General features: G+C 39.8%; 1 protein-coding gene across 24 annotated transcripts in view; it reads left to right on the top strand.

Annotated features, from left to right (window-relative positions):
• Positions 1 to 26,934, top strand: part of MAP2 (microtubule associated protein 2) — a 258,006-nt gene that overhangs the window by 205,239 nt on the left and 25,833 nt on the right. For 8 of the 24 annotated variants that reach the window (XM_037029602.1, XM_037029678.1, XM_037029620.1 and 5 more), the window contains 3 exons: positions 9,420 to 9,533; positions 11,499 to 11,576; positions 23,046 to 26,738. In XM_037029602.1, coding sequence (XP_036885497.1) covers positions 9,420 to 9,533; positions 11,499 to 11,576; positions 23,046 to 26,738 — 3,885 coding nt within the window. Of the gene's footprint in view, positions 1 to 9,419; positions 9,534 to 11,498; positions 11,577 to 20,666; positions 21,306 to 23,045; positions 26,739 to 26,934 lie in introns of those variants that run through there. The other 16 variants (XM_037029730.1, XM_037029722.1, XM_037029737.1 and 13 more) reach the window with 6 other exon arrangements.

The following is a 26,934-nucleotide window of genomic DNA, read 5'->3' as shown; positions in this document are numbered from 1 at the left end:
TTGCTTATGAACTTGGCGGTTTGAGTGACACGGGCTTCCTTTCTGGGGGGATTTCATCATGAAACGGTGAATTGAAGCTACTGTAGCTGATAATTTAGCTTCTTAGGACTAAAGTCACCAGATAAAGTTAACCTTAATTTTTTTAATGTGAAGGACTAAAATCCTCCCAAATTATGTTTAGTTTTTTTAAGTAGACTTGACCAACATTGAGCATTTCTTCAATTCTGACTAGGAATGCTTGAGTCTCCCATGCCCTGAATAATGGTGAGTTTTGGCTTCCATTATGTTCTCTGATGCAACTGGATATGAAAAAAAAAAACTATAAAAATTCAAAGTGCTTTTCTTTACCAGGTCTGTAAAAAATGGAAAGTAACAAATATACTTTTTAGAAAGTATTTTGGAAAACCTATTTGATGAAAATGTTGAGGTGTTTCTTTTATTCTGTTCTGTGAAATTTTAAGCAAGACACTTCAACAAATACAATGACTGCATTGAAACCATCCCTCACATCCTGTAGCTCTTGACCCCCATCTTGTTGACTGTCAGACCACGTCATTTCTGCCTCTGTGTTTTCTGTTGCATCTCAGAATTATCCAAGAAAAACTGAGCGGAAAAAATAAAGTCTCCGGGTTTCATGGGAGTTCTTACACTTACAGCAAACTTCTCCTTTGGGAAACAGACCCAAAGTACAAGTTCAAATAAACGTTTTTGAGGTAAAGCATGTCCATGAAAGTTGGGAAGGTATGATTGACACACTGGTAAAGGGAATGGCAATGAGTCAGAAAAACCAGGCTATTTTCTAGTTTTAGTCTCAGGAATTGATCCACGTCTTCGTGATCAAGGCTGCCATATGTGAAATATCAAAGTGATAATTTTGTTTAAAAAAGGTACAAGTCCTGATTTAGAGATTTTTCTTTTCATATATTGTATAATAAATTAGATTTTCATAGCCATATTTTACTAAGAAAGTGAAACAAAAATTTTTGGAATCTGATTTGCTGTATTGTGAAGTTCCATATATCTCTTTCGTAGGGTTGTGTTTTTCATGCCAAATGATGCTCTGTGTTTGTAGATACACTATAGCGTATGGTTGTAATAACATCTGCCTATCCAAGAACTTCCCTAAGCGAAATATGAAGTAAATAGAACTGGCCTTGGGCAACTTTCCATTTGCTTCTAGAAACTCATGTCTTCATTCTCTTCAGGTTGTCAGCTGTTGTCTCAAGCTACTCATATGCCTAGGATCCCACTTGCCGCCCCATTACCAAGCCCAATTGCCTCATTTAGTGGCACCCTGCCTACCCGTTAGATAGCATTCCATTCTTACATATTTCTCTGCTCTGCAGCTCCATCAAGAGAATTGTTTCACCTTTCTCTTTCTGTTGGGCTCTTGCAAAAGGACAAGCAGAGCCATTGCAATAATGAATTACAGTTCTATGCTTTCTGGATATTATTTGCATTCTGATACAGTGTTGATGTCTTCCAGTAAAAATGAATTCTCTGATGGTTTTAAGTATGATATAGATGGCACCCACAGTCTGTAAGTATTTCTAAAGGCAGGTTTGGTGGCTCTAAGGGCCAGCACACACAGAAGAGATATAAATTGAAAGGTGCATGTGCCATTGAGTCAGTTCTGTCCTCAGCAGCCCTCTGACCAAGTGATGTGTTCAGAACTTGCTGCAGAAGACAATCCAATCTCTCCCAAGTTTACGAGGAGTAGTACAATGGTAATGGTCTTGACAAGATGCAAAAATGAGCATTTCAGAGCTCTGAAACCACTATCAGTTCCCTCTGTGTTTTAATGATTGTGTTCACTTTATTGATATTAAAGCACCTTGAAAATTTCAGGCAGCAAACTCCCTAAGAAATTCCTCTTTATCAAATTAAGGTCAATAAAATATTCCAATGTGACTTAATTAGTAAATGTTTAATAGATAAACTACAAACAATAATATATGCACATAACACTACATTAGGGAAAAAACTACCATCAGCAAAACCTTTAACTAGAACATAAAAATATAAAGCTTGACTATATTCACTTACTATATTTCTTCAGCATAAATGTGTTTTTTTTCCTGTTTTCCAGCTGGTCCCTTAAAATTAGAAGCAAATTCTTCTAGTAGATACTCTTTCTGATTTTCACTTTGCTTTTCTAATTACTTTTGACTCCATTATATAGCATCCTTAACTTGTGGTACTCTTACACTCATATGCATCTTAATTTTTTACATCTTCCCCCTGGACTAAATTTAAATGCTGGGCAGCTTTTGTTCAGGCGCTAAAATTTTCATTTGAGTAAGTTGAGTTGTCAGTCTTAACAAATCGTGCCTTTGAGTACATAGATTGAGGAGGGGAGAAAAAGAGGGAAGATTCTCCTGAAATCATATCTCATACTGCCTACCAATCTTAGCCCCACCAGGTTGCAGTGGCATTTCAGAAGACTGTATGAGTGACCGTGGGTGGTTCAGCCGAAATCTGCAACCATTAATAGAAAAAGCCTAAAGACCAAAAATAAACCATGTCCTTCAAATAGACTGCTCCATTTAAATGTAGGATCAGCAAGTCTTAACCCAGCTTTGTATCCCCTGTAAGGACTAGGCATAGTTCCACTAGTCTATAGTGGGTGCAATACCACATCAGCTAAATTTAAGTGCCTGCCAGAAATTAACTTTGTGAAGTCGTGATTCTTTCATCTTAAATGCATTGATCCCTGACTTTCCTCAACTGTATTTTCCCCCACAAACTAGAATTTTCCTAGTTTTAATCAGAAAGTCTTGAGAAAAACAACCTTTGGGAGAAAAAGCTGGTTGGCAAACATCGACAGCTGTAGTGTCGGCCTGGGCGACCCTTTGAGATCAACTGGAGTAGAACAGGGCGGGGTTTGCCAACTCTGGCCTCTTGTAATTAATGCAAAAGTGCCAGGGAAACAGACAGGCACAAAAATAAAAAAAAAACCAACAATCTGCTCTTTGAAATTCCTTCATCACCAGTTGATTGCAGGAAATAGTTTCAGAGAAACCATTTACCCTCCAAATTAGGCAAGGAACTTTTTCTTTTTTCCCCTGTTTGTATGAATTTATCTAGGGTTGTGTAGCAGACTGCTTCAAGCTGCACAGTGCTTTCCTTGTTGATGCGTTTCCATCAGCAGTAGCAATTAGCATCAGTTTCCTAGGCAACCGTCCTAAACCCTACTGAGAAAAATGTTTTTGTGACAGGAGCATTCTGTCTAAAATTGTTTTGTTTTCCTTCATTCTTCACTGTAAGGTAGGCCTGTCATTTCCTTTAACACAGCACTGTTATGCCTGTTATTCTTAAAAGCAGAAACATTTACTGGCTTTTGTATTCTACACGGTTGAATTTATTGTCAGCATTTCTTACTTCTCTCTTAACAACCTGAACAAAAATCAACAAAAATCTGTTCTCAGGCTTATGCCAACTTGCGTGGGTTTCTTTGTTCAGTGTGAGTGGTGAGTCTTTGTGTGTTGATTGTAATCACAGCTGGTCCTGATGAAGCCCCCAAGGGCACAGTTTGCAGAATCGATCCTCTGTACGCCAGCGAGGTCACATATGGCTCAGAAGCAAGCTGAGGTTTTCGGGGCCACGGAGAAAGTTTCAACTCCATTGCTTTTGTTATGACCCAACCAAGCAATGTTGATAGATTAATAGGACAAAATAACTAAACTAAAAGCGTGTGCCAGAAACCAGGCCTGAGACTGTCTTAAACTTTTCGATAGTACTGTGACCCGAAGAGCACAGCGTTGGTGTAGCCTGAATCGGCATTGTAGAGAAGCAAGAGTGCTGGGACTGTTACCAGTGCTAACAAGTACGGTACCACACGAGGGTAAAATCCACTGTGTTGTCCTCGTTTAGATAATAAGTGGCACAAGCCTGATGTACTGCCTGTTGGGCAGTGACCCAGCATTCAGGCAAGGAAGTGATCAGTGGGAAAAATGACGGCATCATCTCAGTGTGTGACAAAGACTTTCTTTATCGACATGTTGTCAATCAGTGATCGTAGACTTAGATGTTAACAAGGCAGCAAGAGTGATTAAAACAATGTCATGTAATTTAAATACACATTTGATTATATTATTTGATTTGTCACAACGCATTAAAATATGAATGCCACTTTTATTCTCCTTAAAAGATGGAATATGAAGGTTAGAGAGATTGTCACTTACGTGTGGCTAGTAGGAGAGAAAGGCAGAATCTGATTCCAGGTTTTCTGACTCTAGAACCTACTGTTGTATAAAATATTGGTGCTACACTGATGTAAATCAAAGTGACACCCAAATGGGGCAGTAATATCTTGTCAGTTTACTCCTCTCAAAAAGGTATTATGGGCCCTGGCTGGTGTAGCTCAGTGGACTGAGTGCGGGCCTGCGAACCACACGACCGGGGTTCGATTCCCAGTCAGGGCACATGCCTGGGTTGCAGGCCAGTTCCCAGCAGGGGACGCACAAGAGGCAACCATACATTGATATTCTCTCCTTCTCTCCTTTAAAGATAAATAAATAAAATCTTTAAAAAAAAGTATTATGGTATAGATTAAATAATATTGACAGGAAATTAAAGTACCTAATGAGACAAGTTATTTAATAATCTGGTATCACAGTATGATGTTTACTCATTACTGAGGTGAAATGTAAGTAGATTAGCATATTTTCTGTGTATTATCAAGTAGGTTTCTGTGGGTGAGAGGTGTTTCAATGTGTTTCTTATACTTACTCCCCTCCTATTCATGTTTCTACCAATATATTTCCCCAATACAGAAGAACTATTATTTCTTACCAGAATGCAATGTATCTGCTGAGGTCTGCTTTGGTGCTGTTTTAAAATACTGATCCTATCTCTGTTGCCCAGAATAAATTTCTAAGGCAGACTTCACTTTTTACCTTCAGGTGTGTATTTTACTTATCCTATTTTCTAGAGTGATGATCTGTTATTATCTGTTCCCTGGCTTGTATCTTTAAATCCTTTATTTTCTAATGTTATAAGATGAATTGTTTTAAAGGAGTTGCTTTATTGTTTTTCTTTCAACCCATTTTTAAATCTGGTAAACAGATCACTTACAAGATTATTGCCAAGTTACCATTCATTTCACTGGGCGCTGTGATTTAACAGCTATGTCCTTAGACGTTTTTGTATTGCTGTCTCATAACCATAATGACACTGCTGATAAGTTAATATTCAAATACTGATTATAAGGTTCTCACCGCAGTGCAAAAACTGTTAGTTACATTGAAATCCTGGCATTAACAAAACAGAGAATAAAGTACATATCACACACAATCTTTAAGACAATTTGAAACATACACTAAAAATGACCACTTCCAGAAAATGTTAGACGTCCCAACGAAAGGTGACTGAGCCTTTCAGATTTCTACTTTACAGTGAAAAGTGTCATGTTTTCGACTGTGGAGATCAGTGTTACCTTTCAATTGCCAATAACCTAGCTTCCCAATTTATGTATAATCTAGATCCATTTTTGCTCTTCTGAACAACTAGGTCCTATTTGTAATTCTACACATATAATGATTGGAAGAAAAATTTTTAAAAAAACAGGGTATGAAATAGGAAAGGGAAAATGAGGCAGAAATAGTAAGCAATGAAAAATTTAAAAAGAAGTTTTCATGTTGCTAATTGTCCCCATGAGTAGAGAGGGGTTGTCGTGCCTCGTGGAGCCCTGGCGAGAAGACACCTGAACTGGGACTTGCTGGCAGAAGGCTAGAGCAGATTGTAGCCCAGAAAACGAATAACAAAGACAGTACTTGCTTATCTCTAGCTTTCTCAGGGAAACAAAGCACTGTCCCCAGCATCAACATAGGTAATGGTTATGGATTAACGGTGTTATCTTATGTTCATAATAATAACAGCCTCGTTGGGCTGGACCATAGTGTTTCTCACAGTTAATCTCTCTTTGAAGTAGAACCACTGAGGTAGAAGAGCTAGAAAAATGCATGACTGGGCAAGTGAAGACACCTCAGTAAGGAGTTATCTAGAGGTCTTCTTTTTATCTGAGTTCCTTGGTATGCCCCACCTGTTACATAATCATGTAGTTGGGTCCCCCCCCAACAACCTGTGGGACAGGTATCATTATTTCCACCTTATGGGTGAGGGATTGAAATCCCACGGGCTCGAGTACATTTCTTAGGATGAAATAACTAGAAAGTAGCGATGCTGGGGTTAGTACCCACATTTCTCTAAAATTAAAGTTCGTTTGTCTTTACCTAATCTAACATACATCGTAAAACATAGTACTCTCCAAGGTAGGTAGAAAGATTTGATCATTAGATGGATAATTGGATAGATGGAGGCATTCACAGATAGTTATACAATTAATGAAGAAATTATGTATATAATCACACACACTATAAGTTACATTTTCATTGTGATACATCTGATTTGGTTACTGTCTTCCTTTGTATTCTCTGTTTGGTACATTTACTATTAATTATCCCTGAACTGGACCCAAACCCCAAGTGAATTTGTTACCATCCCAGGAGTGACCTGCGGATCAGGGCTCCTTGGGAAAAGCCCATCTTGCTTTGGGGAAGCTGCCATCTCTATGCTGATGACAGCGCTTGCTCAGAAGACACTTTTAAATTGACTGGACCAGTTGAATCCCCAGAATAAATACATGCTCATGTTTTTCTAGATTCACTGTAAAATTAATCTAAGACAATGTGGTATTTCCTATTCAAAAAGTTTTAACAACATTATTCTTCCCCCCAAAACTGAAAATAATGCCATTAACGTGGCTCCCACACAGCATGTTGGGCTACTGTACAATAGCAGTCTTAAAAATCTATTAAATTCTTTTAAAGAAAAACATGATTAATTCTCCCAAGATTGGGCTGAGTTATTTTCTTACCACTTTTGTTGAAATATATACAGCTACAAAATTAGCTTATTCATAAGCTCTAATTCAACTGTGAAACCCAAACACAGAAATTCACTTTCTCTGAAACAACAACACTAATAAAATTCAAATGTTCTACTGCTTCCCATCTACAATAAACAATATTATTTTTCTGAAAGCAAGTTTAACCTCTCAGAAAAAAAAGAAATGTGCTGGCCGACATTGCATTTTATTTAGGCTGGACATGGCCATACTGATGAGAGAAACATAGTGATTCAACTTTCCCTTTACTTGTCTCTGGAATATTTTGCAAATCTGTTCCCACAGCACACCACAAGGTCGTTGGGCCTACACCCTGTGTGAATGCATTGTTATTGTATTAATTTCACCTCTGTTGTCTTCTAATTAGTTCTCCTAGGTGTTAGAATTATTTTAAATATAGCTCCAAACAAAATGCCTGAAATAATGTAGCGTTGCTCAGTTATAATTTGTTCAAATAAATCAATAGATACTTTTATTATTTTTTGGATTATGTTCCCTATTTAAAAAATGTAATTCATGTTAAGAACTCTGAGGTCCTGGAAAATTCATCATAGATACACAAAAATACTGAAACCTTCATTTAAGAAATATATTTCTAAAATGTATCCAAAACTTAAAATAAGAATACATTAAATGGTTATTTGGGGAAGATTTGAGTTAACAAATATAGTAACAAATGGAAATTATTTTGAAATTTGTGTAAAGATCACGAACAAAGCCTTTCATGTTAATTTTTTTCTCTCAAAAAATGCGTTAAGCATCCAATTGAGGTGAAGATCAATGAGAGGAGCTTCGAGAATTGCAACAAGAACAAGAAGACCCTCCTTAGCTTGGGAAGCTGTACACAGCAGGGCTCACACGGCATGCACACCAGCACAATTCCATGCAAGCTGTGCTGAGTGCTGAGTGCCAAGAGGGAAAGCAGGACTGATCCAAAAGCAGGGGCTCTGTACGCGCCCCGGTTTCTCCATGCTGTCCCTGCCTCTTCATTATATAATTTCCCATAAAACACTGAGGGGCTACAAGTCGTAAAAATCACTATTGATTTTTGAATATCTGAATTTCACTGAAATTACGCAAGTGAGGTCAATTGTCTATTTCAGTGTTTAACATGACCCACAAGAGATGTAGGTAGATAGGTAGGTTGGAAGGTCAGGGGGAGAGAGGAGGACATTCCAAATGTAACCAAGGATAGCAGTTGTGTACTTTAGGTAGATGAGCAGGTATTTTTCCTTGATTTGTACTTTTAGATGTAGATTGATTCTAAGTGATTGTTCACCCAAAAGGCCTAGTTTTTAAGCACTATGCTTTCCGGTGGGCCTAAGAAGACATTGCCGGGACCGCTGAATCTTAATGAACCAAGGGAAAACAGGCAGATCTTCCCCAGTCTGCCTGTGAGTGGGCAGAGTCCAATCACGAGCCAAGTAAAATTTCAATGAAATACTTATTCTAAAATTTTGACTAAAATTATGAGAACAAACCTCACCCCATCCTCCGCCCCCACCCCCTTGTCAAATTCAACTTGTTTCTATTCAGGGTGTAAGTGGGCTTATTTCCCAGTATGTTAGACATTTTTATATGAAAATAATGGAAAGTTAAATTCTTATGTCTAACCCAGAATATATTCTTAATCTCAAAGTGTGTATTTCATCTTTAGTTGATACGTGGAACATCAGATCTTGAGTGTTTTTCTGACTGGGTTTCATAGAACTAGTATCAATGTGCTCTAGGAGGTGCTACTTTGGTCCAAAAACTAGTCATCTGGCGTCTCACAGACTGATTGCTCTAAGGACGAAGCCCCCCCACCCCCTTCCTTAATGGAACTGTCGTGCTTACTAGGTGAGAGTGTATTGCAGGACCTTAAAGACCTTTAAAATATCTACTCCCTAGAAAAAGAGTAGCTCTTAAGAAAGTGAGTGTCTGATCTATCATCTTCATGTATTTCGTTCAAACTTTATCTTCTCAAATTTTTCTGAATTGCTGTCATTTACGCTGATCCTGAACAATACTGTTTAATCACAAATTCATATTTTGAGACATCTTTTGTAGGTTTTAAATCATGGTATTTCTGCCAATCAGCATAGAAACTTATTTTAATGACACTTTCCTGGAGTACTATAATAAAACTACAGAAGATATTTGAGGTTAAATCCAAAATGAATTATCTCTTGTCTTTGAATTTGTTTTACTAAGTACAAAAAAATTAAGTTTTTTTCTGTTTCTGTAAACAGGTTTTTAAAAACAAACTGCCATGCCTGTTACTTATTGTCCTTTCATTCTGTGTTTGTTTGGCTTAGAATGCCAATTCCTTTTATTTTCTCTCTTTTTCTTTTTTCTCTTTATGGTTACAATATATATATTTGTGTTTGATCTGCAATTCAGTACTGTTTTGGGGAGAAGACAGAGGAAATGAAATTCTGATTGGCTGTATCATTTATTTTTCCTCTTTGCCGCCTGTTCTGCTGTTCTGCATTCTCATCATTTTCTTTTCTTTTGTTGCTGTTTGTTACAGAGGAGGTGTCTGCCAGGATAGTTCAAGTAGTCACGGCTGAGGCTGTAGCGGTCCTGAAAGGTGAACAAGAGAAAGAAGCTCAGCATAAAGACCAGCCTGCAGCTCTGCCTTTAGGTAAATGAGCAACCACCTCAGACCAGCGGCTGTGTCTGCTGCACCCCGACCGCAGGATCAAGTTCTCTGTTCAGAGATCCGCCGGGCATGTCCTGTACTCCATCCTTACGTGTAACATTCACCAGAAACCCCTGTTGGGATGCACCGGGATGGTGTTCACCTCTTTCAACAGGGTCATTGTGGTCTTTGGGTAGTAGTCTTTAGGGCAATAAGCTTATAGTTAGACTTTGCCCCTAAATTATCCTTAATTTTCCTTTTCCAGACCAGACCAGAGAGTTTTTATAAAAATAAATCCAATGCATTTTGACACCATGGCCCCCCACTCATAAAGAAAATGCACTGATAGTTTAATCAGAGATAATTGTTCCCCTTTGTGGGTTGTGGTTAATGATTGTTGTTACTACAATCTTGTTGGGTCTCCCAGAACCAGCTACGTAAAACCTGCAGCCAGAGATCTGTTAGAAGCATCAGTGACTCTGTATTCCATGTAAGGTACTGGTCTTCACTTGGTTCATTGAAGGACACTGAGATGACATTTCTCTCCCTTGGTCACAAGTCAAAAGCCTTCCGGGGCCAAACAGGTAATGTAATGGTGCTTACCAAGGAAAACACTCCCAGCCCAGGGTCTGCTGCCCCCACTGTCCATCAACAGGTAGGTAGGTAGGTAGGTAGGTAGTTAGATAATATATATACATGCTGAGACACAGGAAAAGAAACTCTTAGGTTCAACACACGGGTTTATTTCATAAGTACTTTTCTAAAGCCTAAAAATAGAACATACCTTATTTTCTCTTATAGTCTAATGAATCCTTAATATTTGGTTTTCCAATCAGTAAGCCCTCAATTGTATATTAAAAATTAAGCAATAAAAATTCTCCTTTCCCAGAATAATTATTTTCAATACACTCATTATTTTTAATAAAGTGTTCTTGATTCTCAATTATATTTCTCTCAAAGCAGAGAGGAAAAAATACCTGAAACATTGGCCTTTTGTCTGTGGTTCACATCTATTGTTTGAGTAAAAGAAATGCCCACCTTTTCCTTTTAAATTTGAAGCCTTCAAGTATCCCACATAAAGGTCAAGGACCTGAAGAGTCGCCTGTCATCCGGAAGCTGCCTCTGTGAACTGCTTTTTGAAATAAAAATTTTCATAATTTTTAAAATAGATTTTAGCACTGGCCTTGACTGATAAATATTTCCTTTTGAAATCCTTACCTTCCTATGAGTGGTCATGAAGTATCTTGAATAGGAAACTGAGAGTTAACTGGGAATGAATTACCTGGGAATGAACTTTAGAACCTGTCTCTTGGTCCTTCTTCATGGGTAATGGCACGGTCAGAAAATTACTCAGCTCCCACTGGTACTTGGTTTCTGTCTGGAGGTTGCCTCTGGCGATGAAGCTTCATTTTTCTTTTCTGAGAGTACGTACAGATGGTGGGTTTCAATATTAGACTCAGTGGAAAGAATGTTATTTAAAAAGATGTGACCTAAAACAACTGTTGAATGATCAGGTAACATTTGTTTCCTGATCAAGAAATTTAATAATAAAGAATTCTAATATTTTTCCAGTCCATCTAGCCAAACCTAAACCAAAATGCCTGCCTGTGTGTGTTTTAGCATAGTTGATTAGGGCCAGCAGGAAATATTTTGTTAATTGAACAAGAAGACACAAATTAATGGGATTAATGATAGAATTTTATCCGGCATCTCTAATTCATCTTTATGGAGAAGACAAAATGATTATTTTTAAATATTAAATGCTCATCTTTTTAGGTTTTCAAAAATATATGAATCAGGTAATGGAGCTAAAAATAAGTCAAGTGCAGCTTACTATTCAACCTTCTCCTGAATTTCATAGAAATTTCCTGAATTTCTACCTTTTTACAGATGGCAGAACTGCCTACATGTCTATTGGCCTAATAGGATTAATTATCGTGTCTCACTGTTTCATTGTTTGATCTTTAGCAGCTGAAGAGACAGCTAACCTGCCTCCTTCTCCACCCCCATCACCAGCCTCAGAAAAGACCGTCGCTGGGGAGGAAGGTAAGGCCCATTGGACCGTTTCGGGTTTGTCTTCCTTATCTTGATAAATATCAGTCCTTCAGTCCATAAGCACTGGACTTCAGTATGAGTTCATAAGGCACCCAGCTTGGGAGCTGTCTGTTTCATATAGTCAAAAAGAAACTAAGACTTTATAATCAATTATCTATATAAATCAGAAGTAGAGGAATATGGTAAACAAAAACAGAAACATATGCTTCATAAAGGATAACTTTGTGTTTAGATTGCTAGAATAACTACATACAACCAGTCTACTTAATGTAGAATATTTTGACAAAGAAGGCATAATTTTATCTTATAAGGGACTAAACAAAAATAAATTGATGAAATCAACACTTACGGACGTGTTGTCAAGAATTGTTTCTTTTGTTGAGTATTGCCTTCCCCAGGCCTTCCCCAGGACCTGGGCTGCTGCAAACTCTAGATACATATTAATGAATGAATGAAGAAGTTAATGAATGAATCTGATATAGAGAGCATTGGGGCTGGAAGCTGAGATCATGGCGCCTGTCCTGCTGAGACCTGTTATTGTCCATGAATCTATTTATGCAGTTACTCCACATGAAAAGCCACGTCAGCTTTTGAATGCTCCTTGATGCAAACAGAGGGATGTCTTTGAAGTGTGTCCATTCAGAATCAGAGATGAATGGCACTATGTAAAAGCAAACTGTTATTGGTTCTTAGATCAGTTAACGTTTGTGTATTGTTCGAGTTACTGGAGAAGGCGAAGGAGAGCTGCCACTCACTTGTTTTAATATCGTTTTCATGTAAATCAGTAAATCAGAATTTTAACACTGTTCAATTTTATTTATTTTTTCATTTATTTTTGTCTCTTCTAGAGATATTTTTATGGTGTTAAAAACTGGAACATCACAAAAGACTCAGTGTCTTTTTATAATTTATAATTAGGTTTATTTAAAATATTCTTTGATTTCCTAAATACAGATTTTCCTAATTTTATAATTTGTAATTAAATCCATTTAAATTATTCTTTAATATCCTAAATATGAATTTTCCGTAATTACTATAAATGATTAATAAACATAATTTACTTTTGTCACAGATTTATAATCCAAAAGTATTTTAGCAAGGTTTTTCTTTTTTAAACTGAAGTCTTTTTTCAGATTTTAGCAAAGTTTTTCTTTTTTAAACTGAAGTCTTTTTTCAGATTTACTGCCTGAGATACTGTTAAACAAACCAAGTTACTTTGGTCAATACAAGAAAATTTGGGGACTATGATGAGTACATTTAATTAATGTCATAAAAGCCACTGGTTTTTAGCTAATTCCTGGAAAATGTCATTTGATTTTTTAATTCACAGATTCAAATGATTCCTTTTGCCTTATGTTCATCCATTCACTCCTCACCTTTAATGGAGAACCTACAATGCATCCAGTCCTCTTCCCATTCTGGGTATTCATTAGTGAACAAGAGAGACATGATCCTTGTTTGTAAGGAGCACACAGTCCAGTGGAGAAGAAATCCAATAAATAAGCTTACACATGATTTTGAATTGGATTAGCACTAGGAGGGAAAAGAACAAGAGAAATCTTTTTTTTTTATTGGATGGTAAGGGGCAGCTAAGAAGCTGAGCCTAGAAGCTCGAGGAAGCTTTGGTCAGGCCAAGGTGGAAGAAAGGGACATTTGGGGCAGAGAGACCAGGATATGTACAGGCACCCAGGTGGGCAAGTGCATGAAGTGCTCTAGGAACTGAAGGAGTCACAAGGCTAGTGGTGAGTGGGACACGGGTGGGGTAGCGAAGATCTGAGAATAAGCCGCAGCCTCCTGGGCTCAGGGGCCTGGATTTCACTCCGAAGACACTTCCAGGACTTCCATGTCAGCTGTACTTCCCTTGGGTAATGGAAAATGTTTCTGAGCCCCTACTCACAGCCTTTCCAGCATCAGAGAATCCTCTTAACCAAGAGAGGGGTGTGATGTTGACTCCAAAGTCAGCCAGATATCAAGTAAAATACTTCTCTTATTCTTATATGGGGTTGAAACAGAAAGGGCATGAGGGTCCTCTGTCCATCTGGGAATTCACCTAGTCTGCCTTTTATTTTTGGGGGGAGGATATTGTAGTGAGATATAGAAATATAATGAAAATATAAATAAAATATAGAATAACATCTATGTTTGGGTAACTTAGGTGTCCCTTTCCAGAGTATAACCTTCCCTTATATTTCCGGATTGCTTTCTCCAGGCTGTTTCAGTATATTCCAAGAAAATGTCAGCTTACCACTTCCTCTCAAAAGCAATTCAAAAATATTTTTTCTTAACATTTTTCAAACTTATATTCTTACTGAAGTTTTTTCAAAAAAAGTATTAAGCTCTATGACGTCCTAACTATGTGTTTTTAAGAGGGTAACCATTTTTTGTCATATTGAAAAAGTATGCATTTTACAAACTGTCTCATTAATTTAAAAGACTAAGTAATATTCTCACCTTAAATATGTGAAAGACGTGTGGTCTAGACAGTCACACCATCCCTTTTATTTTTAGCCACTTGTAAAGTACATGTAAACATCTTTTAAGTTTATTTTATTAGAAAATAAATTAGTGACAAGTCACAAGACAGGATTCAGCTCCTCGGTGTATCGAACCACGTGGTTTGTAGAGGCCCAGCTGAAATCCAGTGAATGGGTTGTGCACGGCAGGCTCGGTGGAAAAGGGGACAGATGGAGTGTTTTCTTCTAGAGACTTTTACCCGCCTGGACACGCCCTCAGAGCACCTGTAGTCTAAGGGTGCAGTCCCCGCCCCAGCCCAACCTTCTTCTTACAAATGTAAGACCTCTTGGGTTAAATTGAGTTCAATGATTTTCAGGATGTACTTACTGTTTTAAATTCATTCTTGAACATTTTAAATGTGTTCTTTTCCAAAGAGGAAGCAGGAAAGTGTCCATTAAAAATAACTTAATAGCTTAATTATTATTCATCTATGAATATTTGTATATGATAGTATAGTATTAATAGTTCCCCAAGTAGTGCTTATTCTGGGAAATATTTAAAGGGATTTTGATGAAAAAAATTAAACAAGTAGCACACTTAGGAAGAAAACCCAGGTACAGTAAACTGTCCTAGTTAGGATGTTTTCAAAATAATCTCCCTTTTCTTGTGGGCCTAAGCATAATAGCTGTCATCTGGACTGGACTGACAGAATTTGGAAGCTCATGAGAGAACAATGGACTCATCAGGAAACAGAATCAGGACTCCTTCCGCCTCCTTAGGTTTGCTCCAGAATTTTAGAGTGGTTTTCTTCTGTGTCAGGGATGTGGCAACATTGTAATTTGCTAATGTGAAAGCAGTTTGCCCTCCACAGCATCCCGGGGCAGCAAACCGAGTCGGCAAACGAGGAGTCCTCAGCCCTAAGCCTGTAGAATGGGCAGGACTTGAGATGGCAGAGAACGGTACAGTGCACATGGAGCCAGCGGCCTCCAGCCATGGGCTGTGGGGCAGAAGTTATGATGCCAAGACAAAAATCACCAAGTCGCAGATACCCCATGAGGCTCAGTCTCTCATAAAAGGGACTATTCATTTGTTCCAAAAAGCACTGACCTACTGCGCTTGGGTTTTACATGGCCAACCTTACTTTAACCCAACATAAATTTTCAAATACTTTAAAAAAAAAGTTTGTATGAAAGCAAATTAGGGAAAATGTATTCATCTACTGAAACTGTTTTTGAAGTTTAGCACTATGAAAAAGGGCTATGTAAAACTCCAAGCTTCCTAAGGCTACCCTGTTCTTTTAAGCAGCACATTATTAAAATGAAATGGACTAATTTGTGGCAAGTGTCCTCAAAAACATGTGTACTTATAATAAAAGGAGGCATTCAATTCTGAGCTTAAATAGCAAAATTAACTGTCATGCAGTGAGGGTACTTTCTCATAAATCTCTCCAGTCTAGCTTCCATATGGCAAATGAAAGCAAAGAGCTGAGCTACATGATAATTTGCCCGACTGCACTGAAAGATGCTAACGTATATGGAGTCCCACATTGTGCTTGCTGCCTTCTCAGAGAGCTTCTCATCTAATCCTCCCAGCAACCCACAGAAAGAGATAATATTCACTTCTGCCCCTTGTTCAGGATATCGTGGCTGTTATGTGCTTGTCCAGAATTCAAAGCCAGACCTAAGCCCCTGCAACCACAGCCCCACCGAGTCCCTGAAGCTGTTTCTTATCTAGGTTCTTAGTGAGCAACTACAAAAACAACGTGATCTTCCGATGAGAGAATATTACAGATACTCCAAATCTGTAATAAGCTACTGGACTAATTTCCATTTTGATTCCTTCCAAATAAACAATTTATTTATTTAGAATTATTGTGTACCCACCTCTATCACATACGAACCAAGAGCACCTGCCCTACACGATGTTTCAGCAAATGTGGATCTGTTGCCTTCTGTCAGTTTTCTTGGAACCAAGTGCACTGTTTGGACTTAGCTGATTGTGGTCCTCTATGTATCACATCCCCAGCACCTCTCTAGAACTTGTAAAGTGGGTGGACTTCAGGTTCATGGGGCCTGAACAGAGACTTGGAGTGGGTACAGCGCATAGTACCAGCAGAGGGCTGGACTATGCCAGACACTCCTTTTGGAGTTGCCTGGCTTGGTTCTAAACAAATGCTATAAGGAAGCTACTTTTTCCATGGCAGCCTTTAAAGTTGTTGCCTTTGTTGTTCTCTGACTGCAGTCAGTTTTCAGAGAGAAAATGCTGTTTTTTTTTAAATGTTAGAGAGCTAAAGCAAGACTGGGTTGTTCTCACATTTTGGCACTTTCAAAAAGAGCAACAGCAATAAGAAAGAGGGGGTCAGCATCTTCAAAAGGGTTAAACCAATCCAGGGAGTAGTGTGTTTAAACTACCAGGCTCAGCTTTAAATGCTTCAGTTTTATTCCGCAGTGTACTCTACTCCCCAGAAAACAAACGCTGCAAAGCAGAGAGGTGACCATGCCATTTCTATCTGTTTGTTGTCCTGACAATCTGTTGAAACTTTTGGAAGTTTTAGAGGTAACTTGCATTCATGGCGAGTTACAGCCTCAGAGAGTCATGGAGGACTGTGAATGGCTGGGACATGTGACAAGCCCAGGCCTTATGATTCAGCCGGGGTGTAGGCCAGATTAGAGCCAATTATCTGTTCGGCTGAAAAATCGTGCCGCCTTAAACTAAGAGTATCGGACACAATTTTAGGCTTCTGCTCTCCCGTGATATAATAAGCATCATGGATGAGAAAGTTCTGAGCACCCATCCAGAAACAATTTCCACGGAACCATCAGTAAATAGCGTGCTCAGAAAATTAAAAGTAGTCTCTTTCTACCAAATGTTATTTTGGTATCCTTATGATTTCAGACTTAGCTCTAGTTGCCAGCACTTGGTTGCCGAAAAAAAAGTTGCTGCCTTACAAATACAGTGCATTTTCAAATTATTTCTATAATTCTGTCTGCTCAAATTTAGGAATAAAAAGTATTCAGAGTCTGTTGTTATTGAAATTATGAAATTCTAAACTTACTCTCTAGGTCGGTAAATACTTAGTCAGTAGCAAATTTGGTCACCTGCCACCTGGGTCTGAGATGTAGTGTCTGTTCCACGTCAGAGCCACGCAGCGTCCAGCGACATCATCCTTGACGCTCATTAACATATACAGGAACCCGAATGTGAAACAGGCTAACTAATGTACACTTGTGTGTCTAAGGAAATCTATTCAACTTATGCATGTTTCTAAACCAAGACACAGGAGAGGACAGGAATGGGAGCAGTTCCTTTAGCATTTCAGTGAGAAATATGTAATGAGGGTGTTGACATATAAGAACAGCCAAGAGCCAGTAATACAACTAAAGACTGTGCGGAATAAAGGCTTTGTGAATCAGAAGTCGACTCTGTAGAAATCCTCAGCTGATGCTGTATCTGTTGAGATTTCAGAAGAGAAGCGAAACACACAAAAACCCATTTATAATGTGAGGGACTTTCTAAAAACCATATACTTTCATAGACGTACAAATGAGAACCTGTGTTGCAGAGGACGCCCCTGGGACTTAGCAATCAAAGAGAAAGCTTTGCCTACTGCACATCTCTTAGCAAAGCAGGAAAGAAAAATAGTACTTTTTAAACAATTACTTTTCTATTAAAATCATTAACTAAAAATTAAATTAACCAAAGTGCTGATAACTCTGTGAGCATCCTAAATATTTGAGGTTGTGGTTCAAACAGAATATTCACCCCTAATCATACAGGTATCAGATCTTAACAATTTCTATTTTTTTTAACTTACAAGTATATTGATATAAGCACAAGAGGAATCAATCCACTTAAAAGAATTTCTTCCAGAGGATGCATCTGTTTTGTAATGCTTCGTTTCCATGCCAGTGTTTCCATGGTTATTCTGACTTGTGTGAGGGAAATGTGTGGATAACACCTATTAGGCAGTGGGAGTGTCAGTGCATTTGATTCATTAGATCAATGACAAAATTACTTAAGGGATAGTTTAAATTCAGTGGGTACCAAAGCATGAAACATTCGGTGTCTCCCATCCTCCATCAGCTTGGTCTTGCTAATTCTCCTGCATTTTTCTGTGCTGCTTCTTTGGCCCTCTGTGTCCTTGTGCAGCTGTTGTCTGTCTGATCTTGTGTCTGTCTTGTCCAGTTCTCCCTGCAGTTTCTTCCTGTGTGTCTGTTTGTAGATGAAGGGGCTCAGGATCAAGTGGGTCCTCTACACAGGTTCCCCAGCCACGAACCTGCCACCAGCGGGAAGAGGCGTAGACTCCTAGCCCCCTCCATCTCGGTGTCTGTGCCTGATGATGACCCTTCCAATTCCGATGAGGAGTACTATGAGCATCCTTTGTTCAGCTCACAATGGACTACCTCTAGTGTGCTCCCCAGTGCCCCAGCGCAGAGTGCAGAGGCCCACTTAGGCCAGGAGAAAGGTGAACCGAGCATGGTCCCCTTTTGCCCCTGCTCCCAGCCTGCAGCTTTTATCCTATGCATCCTACTAAGTGTGCCTTCATATGTGTGGTGGGAGGGACAAGACCCTGTTTTTCCATATGAAAGTGAAGTCTCTATATAATTTACATCCATCCAAATGCCTCAACAATTTTTATAAAAGACGCCTTATTTGAGGCATGTAAGAACTTCCTTTTCCTGTATTGTTACTTCTGAAAAGGAAGCCAAAAAAGGGAGATAGAAAGGGAGGAACCAAAAACAGTTGAATTAAAGTGTGACTCCTTTCTGCTCCCTGCAAGTAAATCAGTCATGGGAGAATATATTCTCGTATCCAAACAAAAGAAGATGGCCCTGAATATAATTTTTCTTCCTTGCATACATATCACTAGGACCAGACATAAGTAGAATTAGTTATCTTTTTTAGTGCCATCATAGCTTTTTAAGAGAGAAAATTCCGTTTAGGGCAGCACAAATGTTATGAAATAACTGTATTTGTCCAAATCATTTTTTTATCCACAGAAGCTACAGAGGCTCTTCCAGGTGATCAAATCTTGGCCCACATCAGTAGAGCTGGGCTAGAGTAAAGGAAAGGGTCCCCGGCCTCTGGCATTCCAGCCCTTGTGAAGATAGGAGCCCTAGTTAACAACAGGCTGTGATGAGCAGCGAGCTGCAGGGATTCTCATTCTAACTGGGTGGTTTTGTAAAGAAAAAAAGTTAGAGCTAATTTTTTTTCCTTAGGTAAAGAGATTATTTTCGCCTAGGCAAAAATAACTTGCTTAAGTGAAGAATTCACTTTGTATGGGACATTTCCTAATGTACGGTTAAATAGTTCTGAGGCAACGAGGAATAGTCTGTCCACATTCATAATAATAAACTCCTTCCAGGGTCATTTGGAAAACAAAGAACACTGATGACTGAGACACTCTGATAGAGAAATACAACCTATATTGAGTGAAATTAGGTTCTTCTCATAGTGTGAACTTAAAAACAATTAAGAAAAATAGGTGAATTCTTGAATAAGGAACAGGTATAGTGGAAACACACATGAATTATGCAAAATGATAAAAGGGAAGGCTAAAAAGTTACATGAATTTGGAAAACATGTAAATTAATTTGATTAGGCTTTATCCAACAGGGCGACATAAATAAAGCAACTATAAGTCTCTTAGCTGTAATCAAAATCTCTAATTCTGTGGCACTATAAAAATTGCCTTAATGAATTAAAATTAGAATTTTTAAAATGTTACTTACATCACTAAATTACAAAAATGAAGTGCCTGAGTACTAAATATGAGAAAATAGATGAAGTAATCCCCTCCCCCACCAATTCCAAAGGTTTTCATATTTCTCAGAAAAGAAAATTTCTGTCCATTCTCACAGGGCCATCTAAACCATGTGTAATTGTTTCAGGGGAATTTTGTAACAATCTTTCCTTTGCAAAATGACAGACAGCTTATATCTAATTCCTCTAATTTCTTAATCGATCAAATTTATTTTACTGGCATTGGACGTGCAAATCAGCACAATTCATAACCTTCATTAGTTTGTTTTTGCATTTGAATTGTTAACATGCTTGCATGCGATATACATCTTTAGGGAAAATATTTTGGCAGTTTGGCTGCCACTCAGTTACCTTTCCTTGGTGGTTTCTTTCTTTTTCTGAATGGCAGAAACACGACTGTGTAGACAGCTTGGACATTTTCTTTCTTGTCCAGTGTTAAAGAGAACCGCACACACGCTACCTGACGGGCATTTCAGGGGGTTTAATGATATGGAAGGAGTTGGGTTTCAGAGGTAGACTTTTCTTAACAGGTTGAAATTGTACCTGAGCCTTGTTTTCCAAAGTGTTTGCTTACTCTGAAAGTTTCGGTATTCTCTAATATCATGCACTACAGTGAAGATAAAATGAATTGAGTTAGGCAGTCCTTCACCACAGAAACACTAAATGAATTATATTTTACATATTTGGTGGACTTCATGATAAAGCTGTAAAGGTAATTGATTGGATTTTATTTTGAGACCAGGCTTTTTTTATTCCCTGAGTTCCTTAGCAAACTTTGCATGTTTTAAATAAAGTAATCAGAAATTCATATATAGTGACTTCTTGCATTGGATAAAACAGCACATGTCTAACAAATGTCAAGTTTTTCCCCCCCAGAACATCAATGCATCTGTCTCTTTACAACCATCTGTTATCTGGCAGCATCATCTCTTACTCCCAACAAGCTTCTCACATGTGTGCAACTTACTGCCATTTCCACTAAGTGGTCATAGAGCAATAAAACCATTTCAGCTCTCAAGTTTTGAAATAAATAACCTGTTAATGAGACTTTAAATGGCATCATTATTAGCAGATTATACCTAATTTCTAAGCAAAAACGAATGCATGTTGCATTAGAATATTAATTTGCTCATCCAAATGGTAAAAGAGCTTCTCCTAAGATAACAGCATGGAGCTGAAAGTGTTTCCTGAGTGATATTTCTGTTGTGGTGTGCATTGTTCTGTGGTCATGATGTCATCATCTTTTTCATCCCCAAGAAGAAGAAACGCTAGAGGGTCCAATGGCTGAGGAAGAGAAGCCTGATGCTCTTCCTGGGAAACAGTGTGGGCCTATCAAGGTCTCAGACCAAGCCAAGGGCCTCAGGGAGGGCCAAGTGGAATCTAGTATGGAGGCCCAGGTAGTTCCTGAAGAGAGTGCCCCAGCAGGGGCCCCGCAGGAGAAAAATGCAAAAGAGGTCACGGAGGTGTCTCCAGAAATAAAAACTCCTTCCTCTGCCAGGGAAGGTGTGTCTGTCTTAGGAATTGCATGTGTTTTGTTGCAAATGATCTCTCCGGCAGCTTACCGACCTCATGCTTTTCCAACGCTGTTGCATCGCCAAGTCTTCTCATGATCCCAGGAGCATTGATTTAGGTTTCCTGAGCAGAGAATGTGCTTGCGCAGGTGCTGTGTGGCAGCTTGGATTCCCACTGTTGCAGCTGGTCTCTGGTTTTACTTTGCCGTGATACAATTTGCTTTGCAGCCAGGCTGATGATGCTATGTGAGCTTTTTGTACCGCCCACCCCACCCCCCATCTCAAGTGTTTGCCAGTCACATTGCTAATACATGTATATTTTTCTTTTTATTTGGGGGGACAGTGATTCATATGCTTTTATTTCAAATTGTAGAGTTGGATTTTTGCACATAGAGGCTTGAACGGTAGAATCTTTTTTCTTTGCAACCGCAATATGCTGTATCTGTTACGCTTCAATGAAGACTACTTTGGTTTCCTTAAAAGCTCCTGCTGATGCTTCTCATATCATTTCCTTCCCGTGGCAGCCAGCTCCTCTGACCATCCCCATATCTCTTGAGTTTTCATTCTTCTGACCTTTATAAGAAGTTCACAAAGTATTTCTTTTCTATAGCTACAACAGCACACACAAGTATATAAGGGAATAATTGTCCATACACTTGCTCTTCAAGAGATGACTGAATTTTATTATTTTTCCCCAGATCTTTTCCAGATAATTACATTTAGCCCTAGTGAGCACAGTGAAATACCTTTGGCCATTAAACACAAGTAAGACTCTGAAGTCTTTTTGACTGGCAAACAAACAAAAATTAAAAAAAAGAGTCACTTAATTTCTGTGAAGTATCTCTAAAGCCAATACTGGTGAATGCTTCACCAGCTGGTTGTGTTCCAGGAAATAAGGTCATGACCACGGAGAGAAAGATATTTTATAGTTGACTCTCTAAAATGTTATAGCATGACTTCCTAGTGCTGACATTATAATTCAACTTTTCTTACATTTACCATACAAAGTAATGATTAGGCATTAAGAATTTTGAATACATGGTAGAAATTGACTTGTCAGTTCTTAGGCCATATCATATAAACTCAGTAGCAAATATTTATTTATATTCCTGAAGTTTAATCTCAACGACTTCTAAAAAATTAGTTCAATAATTTTTCAATGCCCCCAAAATTGATCCTGGTGTTTGTTGATCAAGGTAATTGAAACCGTTAACTCTTCTTATAAATTTATTGGCTTTCACCCCATGGCCTACCAATGTAGTTTTAAATATGAAAATGTTCAGTAAAAATCAATCCTTTTCCATATTTAGTCTTACATATACATGTATAGGTATATATATATATATTATTTTGTACCCTGATATCAGTTAAATACTCAATATCCTTAATCCATAATTGTTATCTGAGGAAGACACATGAATTTTTCTACTATAATACATATCACCTACTGTTTAGGAGAGACTAAACAAACAAAAGAAAAAGAATATTCAGAATGTACTCATTACAATTTGTGTAGGCATTAATTCATAGTGGGAGCTCATTTTAGCAGCAGTATACAAATATATCTCAATACTGACATTTTCACGTTGATTTTTAAATGGGTAGCATGCTTGCATGTTCCATATTTTTTTCTTTTTGCCCACCATTCATTTGTCATTTCAAAACATAATTTTAAGCTTACTGCCTGAAAGCACTTGCCTGTTATTTTTTTAAATCAACCCAATTACTTCAGGTTTATTTGCAGCCTCGAAGATGGAGTTCCACGATCAACAGGAACTGACTCCCTCTTTAGCTGAGCCATTCGACAAGAAGGAAAAGGAGTCAGAGAAGCAGAGTCAGCCTGGTGAAGACCTAAAACATGCTGCCTTAGTTTCGCCGCCTGAGACAACTAAAACGTCCCCCGATAACAAGGACAGACAAGGCACAGAAGAAGGAAGGGCACCTCTTACTCTGTTTGGGCACACTCCTGGTGCCAGCCTAGACGATGTGAAGCAGAAGACAGAGCTGGGCCAGACGGTGCCCGGTATTGGCCTCGTCCCAGAAACCCCAGTTCCAAAGGAACACAAGGACTGGTTCATTGAAATGCCAATGGAAACAAAAAAGGACGAGTGGGGCTTAGCTGCTCCTATATCTCCTGGCCCCCTGACACCCATGAAGAAAAAGGATGTATTTGAGGATATCCCAAAGTGGGAAGGGAGACAGTTTGACTCTCCCATGCCAAGTCCTTTCCAGGGCGGAAGCTTCACTCTCCCTGTAGATGTCATGAGGAACGACATAGTTGCGGAAGCATTGCCTCTTGCCCCTGCCCTGTTACAGCCAGGTGACAAAAAGTCTGTGGAGGAAACCAGTGGCCCAGTGACTGCCAAAGACCTTTCTAAAGTGGAAGAGCCCCATAAGGATAAACCCTTCAAAATGACAGCTGATGCCCACTTTGCCGTTGTGGAAGAATGTGTCCTTGAGAAAGCTTTAGGAGAAGAAAAGGGGGCAATAGAACAAGAACGTGTGCAGAAAGGAGAGATGCCTGCTGTTGGTGGGCAGGAATCTTCACTTACAGAAAAGGAACCTCAGCTAAAGCTTGAAGAAAAAACAACTATTCCCGACAAAGAAACCCTGCTGAAAGAGAGCAAACCCTCCATGTTGACAGATAAAGAAACAGGCATGATCCAGCCCTCCCCAGAGCACACTCTCTCAGAAGAACAGCAGCACGGCCAACAGCTGACCACAGATGCATTCAAGCAGGATTCGTTTCCCGAACGTCTGGAGCAAGGCGGTGCCAGTTCAGCCGTGACTTCTAAAACCCTGGAGGAAGTCCTGCACAAGCCAGCTGTGCTGAGCGAAAAGGATGCTATCGAAGACCTGTTTGAAGAAAAATGTGCGGACAAAGACAATCAGGGTGAAGGAGTTGGGGCCGCAACCTTAGCTGAGCTCGATGTGCCGTTTTATGAAGATAAGTCAGGAATGTCCAAGTACTTTGAAACGTCCGCCCTGAAAGAAGAAGTGACAAAAAGCATCCAGCCTGGCAGCGATTACTATGAACTGAGTGACACGAGAGAAAGTGCCCAAGAGTCTTTTGATACCATATCTCCCATGTTTAAAAATGATGACAAGGGACTTCAGGCAGGTAAAGACTCACAGCCCGGTGCTCCGGCCCAGGAAGCAGGGTATAGCTCTCTTGCAAAGAGTTACCCGCCTGATTTACCGGAGGAACCCAGTTCTCCTCAAGAAAGAATGTTCACTATTGATCCAAAAGTGTATGGGGAGAAAAGGGACCTCCACAGTAAGAATAAGGATGATTTGACACTAAGCAGGAGTTTAGGACTCGGCGGTAGGTCTGCAATAGAACAGAGGAGCATGTCCATCAATTTGCCCATGTCTTGCCTGGATTCCATAGCTCTTGGATTTAACTTTGGTCGGGGGCATGATCTTTCTCCTCTGGCTTCTGATATTCTAACCAACACTAGTGGAAGTATGGATGAAGGGGACGATTACCTTCCAGCCACGACACCTGCACTGGAGAAAGCCCCTTGCTTCCCAATAGAAAGCAAAGAGGAGGAAGAACAGACAGAAGGAGAAAAAGCTACCGGAGAGGGCAATATTCAAGTCGAGACATTGTGTGAATCGCCATTCCTAGCCAAAGATTATTACAAAAATGGGACTGTCATGGCCCCCGACCTGCCTGAGATGCTAGATCTGGCAGGCACAAGATCAAGGCTAGCTTCCGTGAGTGCAGATGCTGAGGTTGCTAGGAAGAAATCTGTCCCATCAGAGAGTGTCACTGAAGGAAGTAGTACTGCCTTACCCCCTGTCACTGATGAAAACCACGTCATTGTTAAAACAGACAGTCAGCTCGAAGACCTGGGCTATTGTGTGTTCAATAAATACACAGTCCCACTCCCCTCACCTGTTCAAGACAGTGAGAACTTATCAGGAGAGAGTGGTTCCTTTTATGAAGGCAGTGATGATAAACTACGAAGAGATTTGGCCACAGACCTTTCACTGATTGAAGTAAAATTGGCAGCTGCCGGGAGAGTCAAAGATGAGTTCAGTGCCGAGAAGGAAGCATCCCCGCAATCAGCACTGGGTAGGGAGTTTGATCAGGAGAGGAGAGCTAGCGATAAGCTGGATACTGTACTAGAAAAGAGTGAAGAACATGCTGATCCAAAAGAACACACCAGGGAAACAGAAGGGGCCGGCCTTAAGATTGAAACGTTTGGATTAGGAGTAACCTACGAGCATGCTTTGGCCAAAGAACTGACCGCGTCAAAAGATGCATCACCTGTCATGGCCGAGAAAGCAGAGAAAGGTCTCAGTTCAGTGCCAGAGGTAGCTGAGGTAGAACAACCCAAAAAAGCTGAATCAGAACTGGATTCTGCTGCAAAGAAAGCTGATCAGGGTCCACTAGATATTAAAGTCAGTGAGTTTGGACAGATGGCCGCAGGGCTAAACATAGATGCCGGAAAGGCGACCGAGCTTAAATTTGAGGCTGCACCCTCGGTGCCTCAGGAGGCAGATGTGTTTATGGGTATTGAGCTGGGCCACGTGAAAGAAGGCGCCAAAACCGGTGAGACAGAAGTCAAGGAGAAGGTTGCCAAGCCTGACTTGGTGCACCAGGAGGCCGTAGACAAAGAAGAGTCCTACGAGTCCAGTGGTGAGCATGAGAGCCTGACCATGGAGTCCTTGAAGCCAGATGAGGGCAAGAAGGAAACATCCCCGGAATCTTCTCTAATTCAGGATGAGATCGCCATCAAGTTGTCAGTGGAGATACCTTGTGCATCTGCTGTTTCAGACGCCGATTTAGCCCTGGAGGAGAGAGCAGATGCCCAGTTGGCATTTATGCAGCCGCCCAAAGAAGAAGGCAAGGAGACCCCAGGCATATCAATCACGCCCTCTGATGTCACAGAGCCCTTGCCTGAAGCTGTTGGGGCTGAACCAGCAGAAGCTCCGAGTGAGGAAGAAGAGATAGAAGCCCGGGGAGAATACGATAAACTGCTTTTTCGCTCAGACACCCTTCAAATTAGTGACCTGGGCATCGCAGGTGCCAGGGAGGAACTTGTGGAGACCTGCCCAGGTGAACACAAAGGGGTGATTGAGTCTGTTGTGACCATTGAGGATGACTTCATCACTGTAGTGCAAACCACAACCGACGAAGGGGAATCGGGTTCCCACAGCGTGCGTTTTGCAGCCCCGGAGCAGCCCGAGGTGGAGAGGAGACCGTCCCCTCGTGCTGAAGAAGAGCTCGAACTAGAAGAGGCAGCCGAGGCCCAGGCAGAACCTAAGGATGGCTCCCCAGAAGCCCCAGCTTCCCCCGAGAGGGAAGAGGTCGCACTCTCAGAATATAAGACAGAAACCTATGATGATTACAAAGACGAGACCACCATCGACGACTCCATCATGGATGCCGACAGTCTCTGGGTGGACACTCAAGGTGTGCATTTTTTTTTTTTTAATTTTCTGCTCCCCAATAAAATCCAGTAACCTAGTGGAATTTTTTTTGTTGTTGTTCATTTGAAACATTTTAAAATAGCCCCCTCTTGTCCCTTTATTTTGCATTTTGTTACGCAGGTGAAGGCCTTTGTACATGTGTCACTAATGTTTTTGTTGTTGTTCTTGTCATGGTTTGC

The sequence above is a fragment of the Sturnira hondurensis genome, unplaced genomic scaffold, assembly GCF_014824575.4.
Source record: "Sturnira hondurensis isolate 20B ecotype Veracruz unplaced genomic scaffold, ASM1482457v3 Scaffold0001532, whole genome shotgun sequence".
Classification (NCBI taxonomy): domain Eukaryota; kingdom Metazoa; phylum Chordata; class Mammalia; order Chiroptera; family Phyllostomidae; genus Sturnira; species Sturnira hondurensis.
The sequence above is the reverse complement of the archived record's forward strand: the minus strand, read 5'-3'. Positions and strand labels throughout refer to the sequence as shown.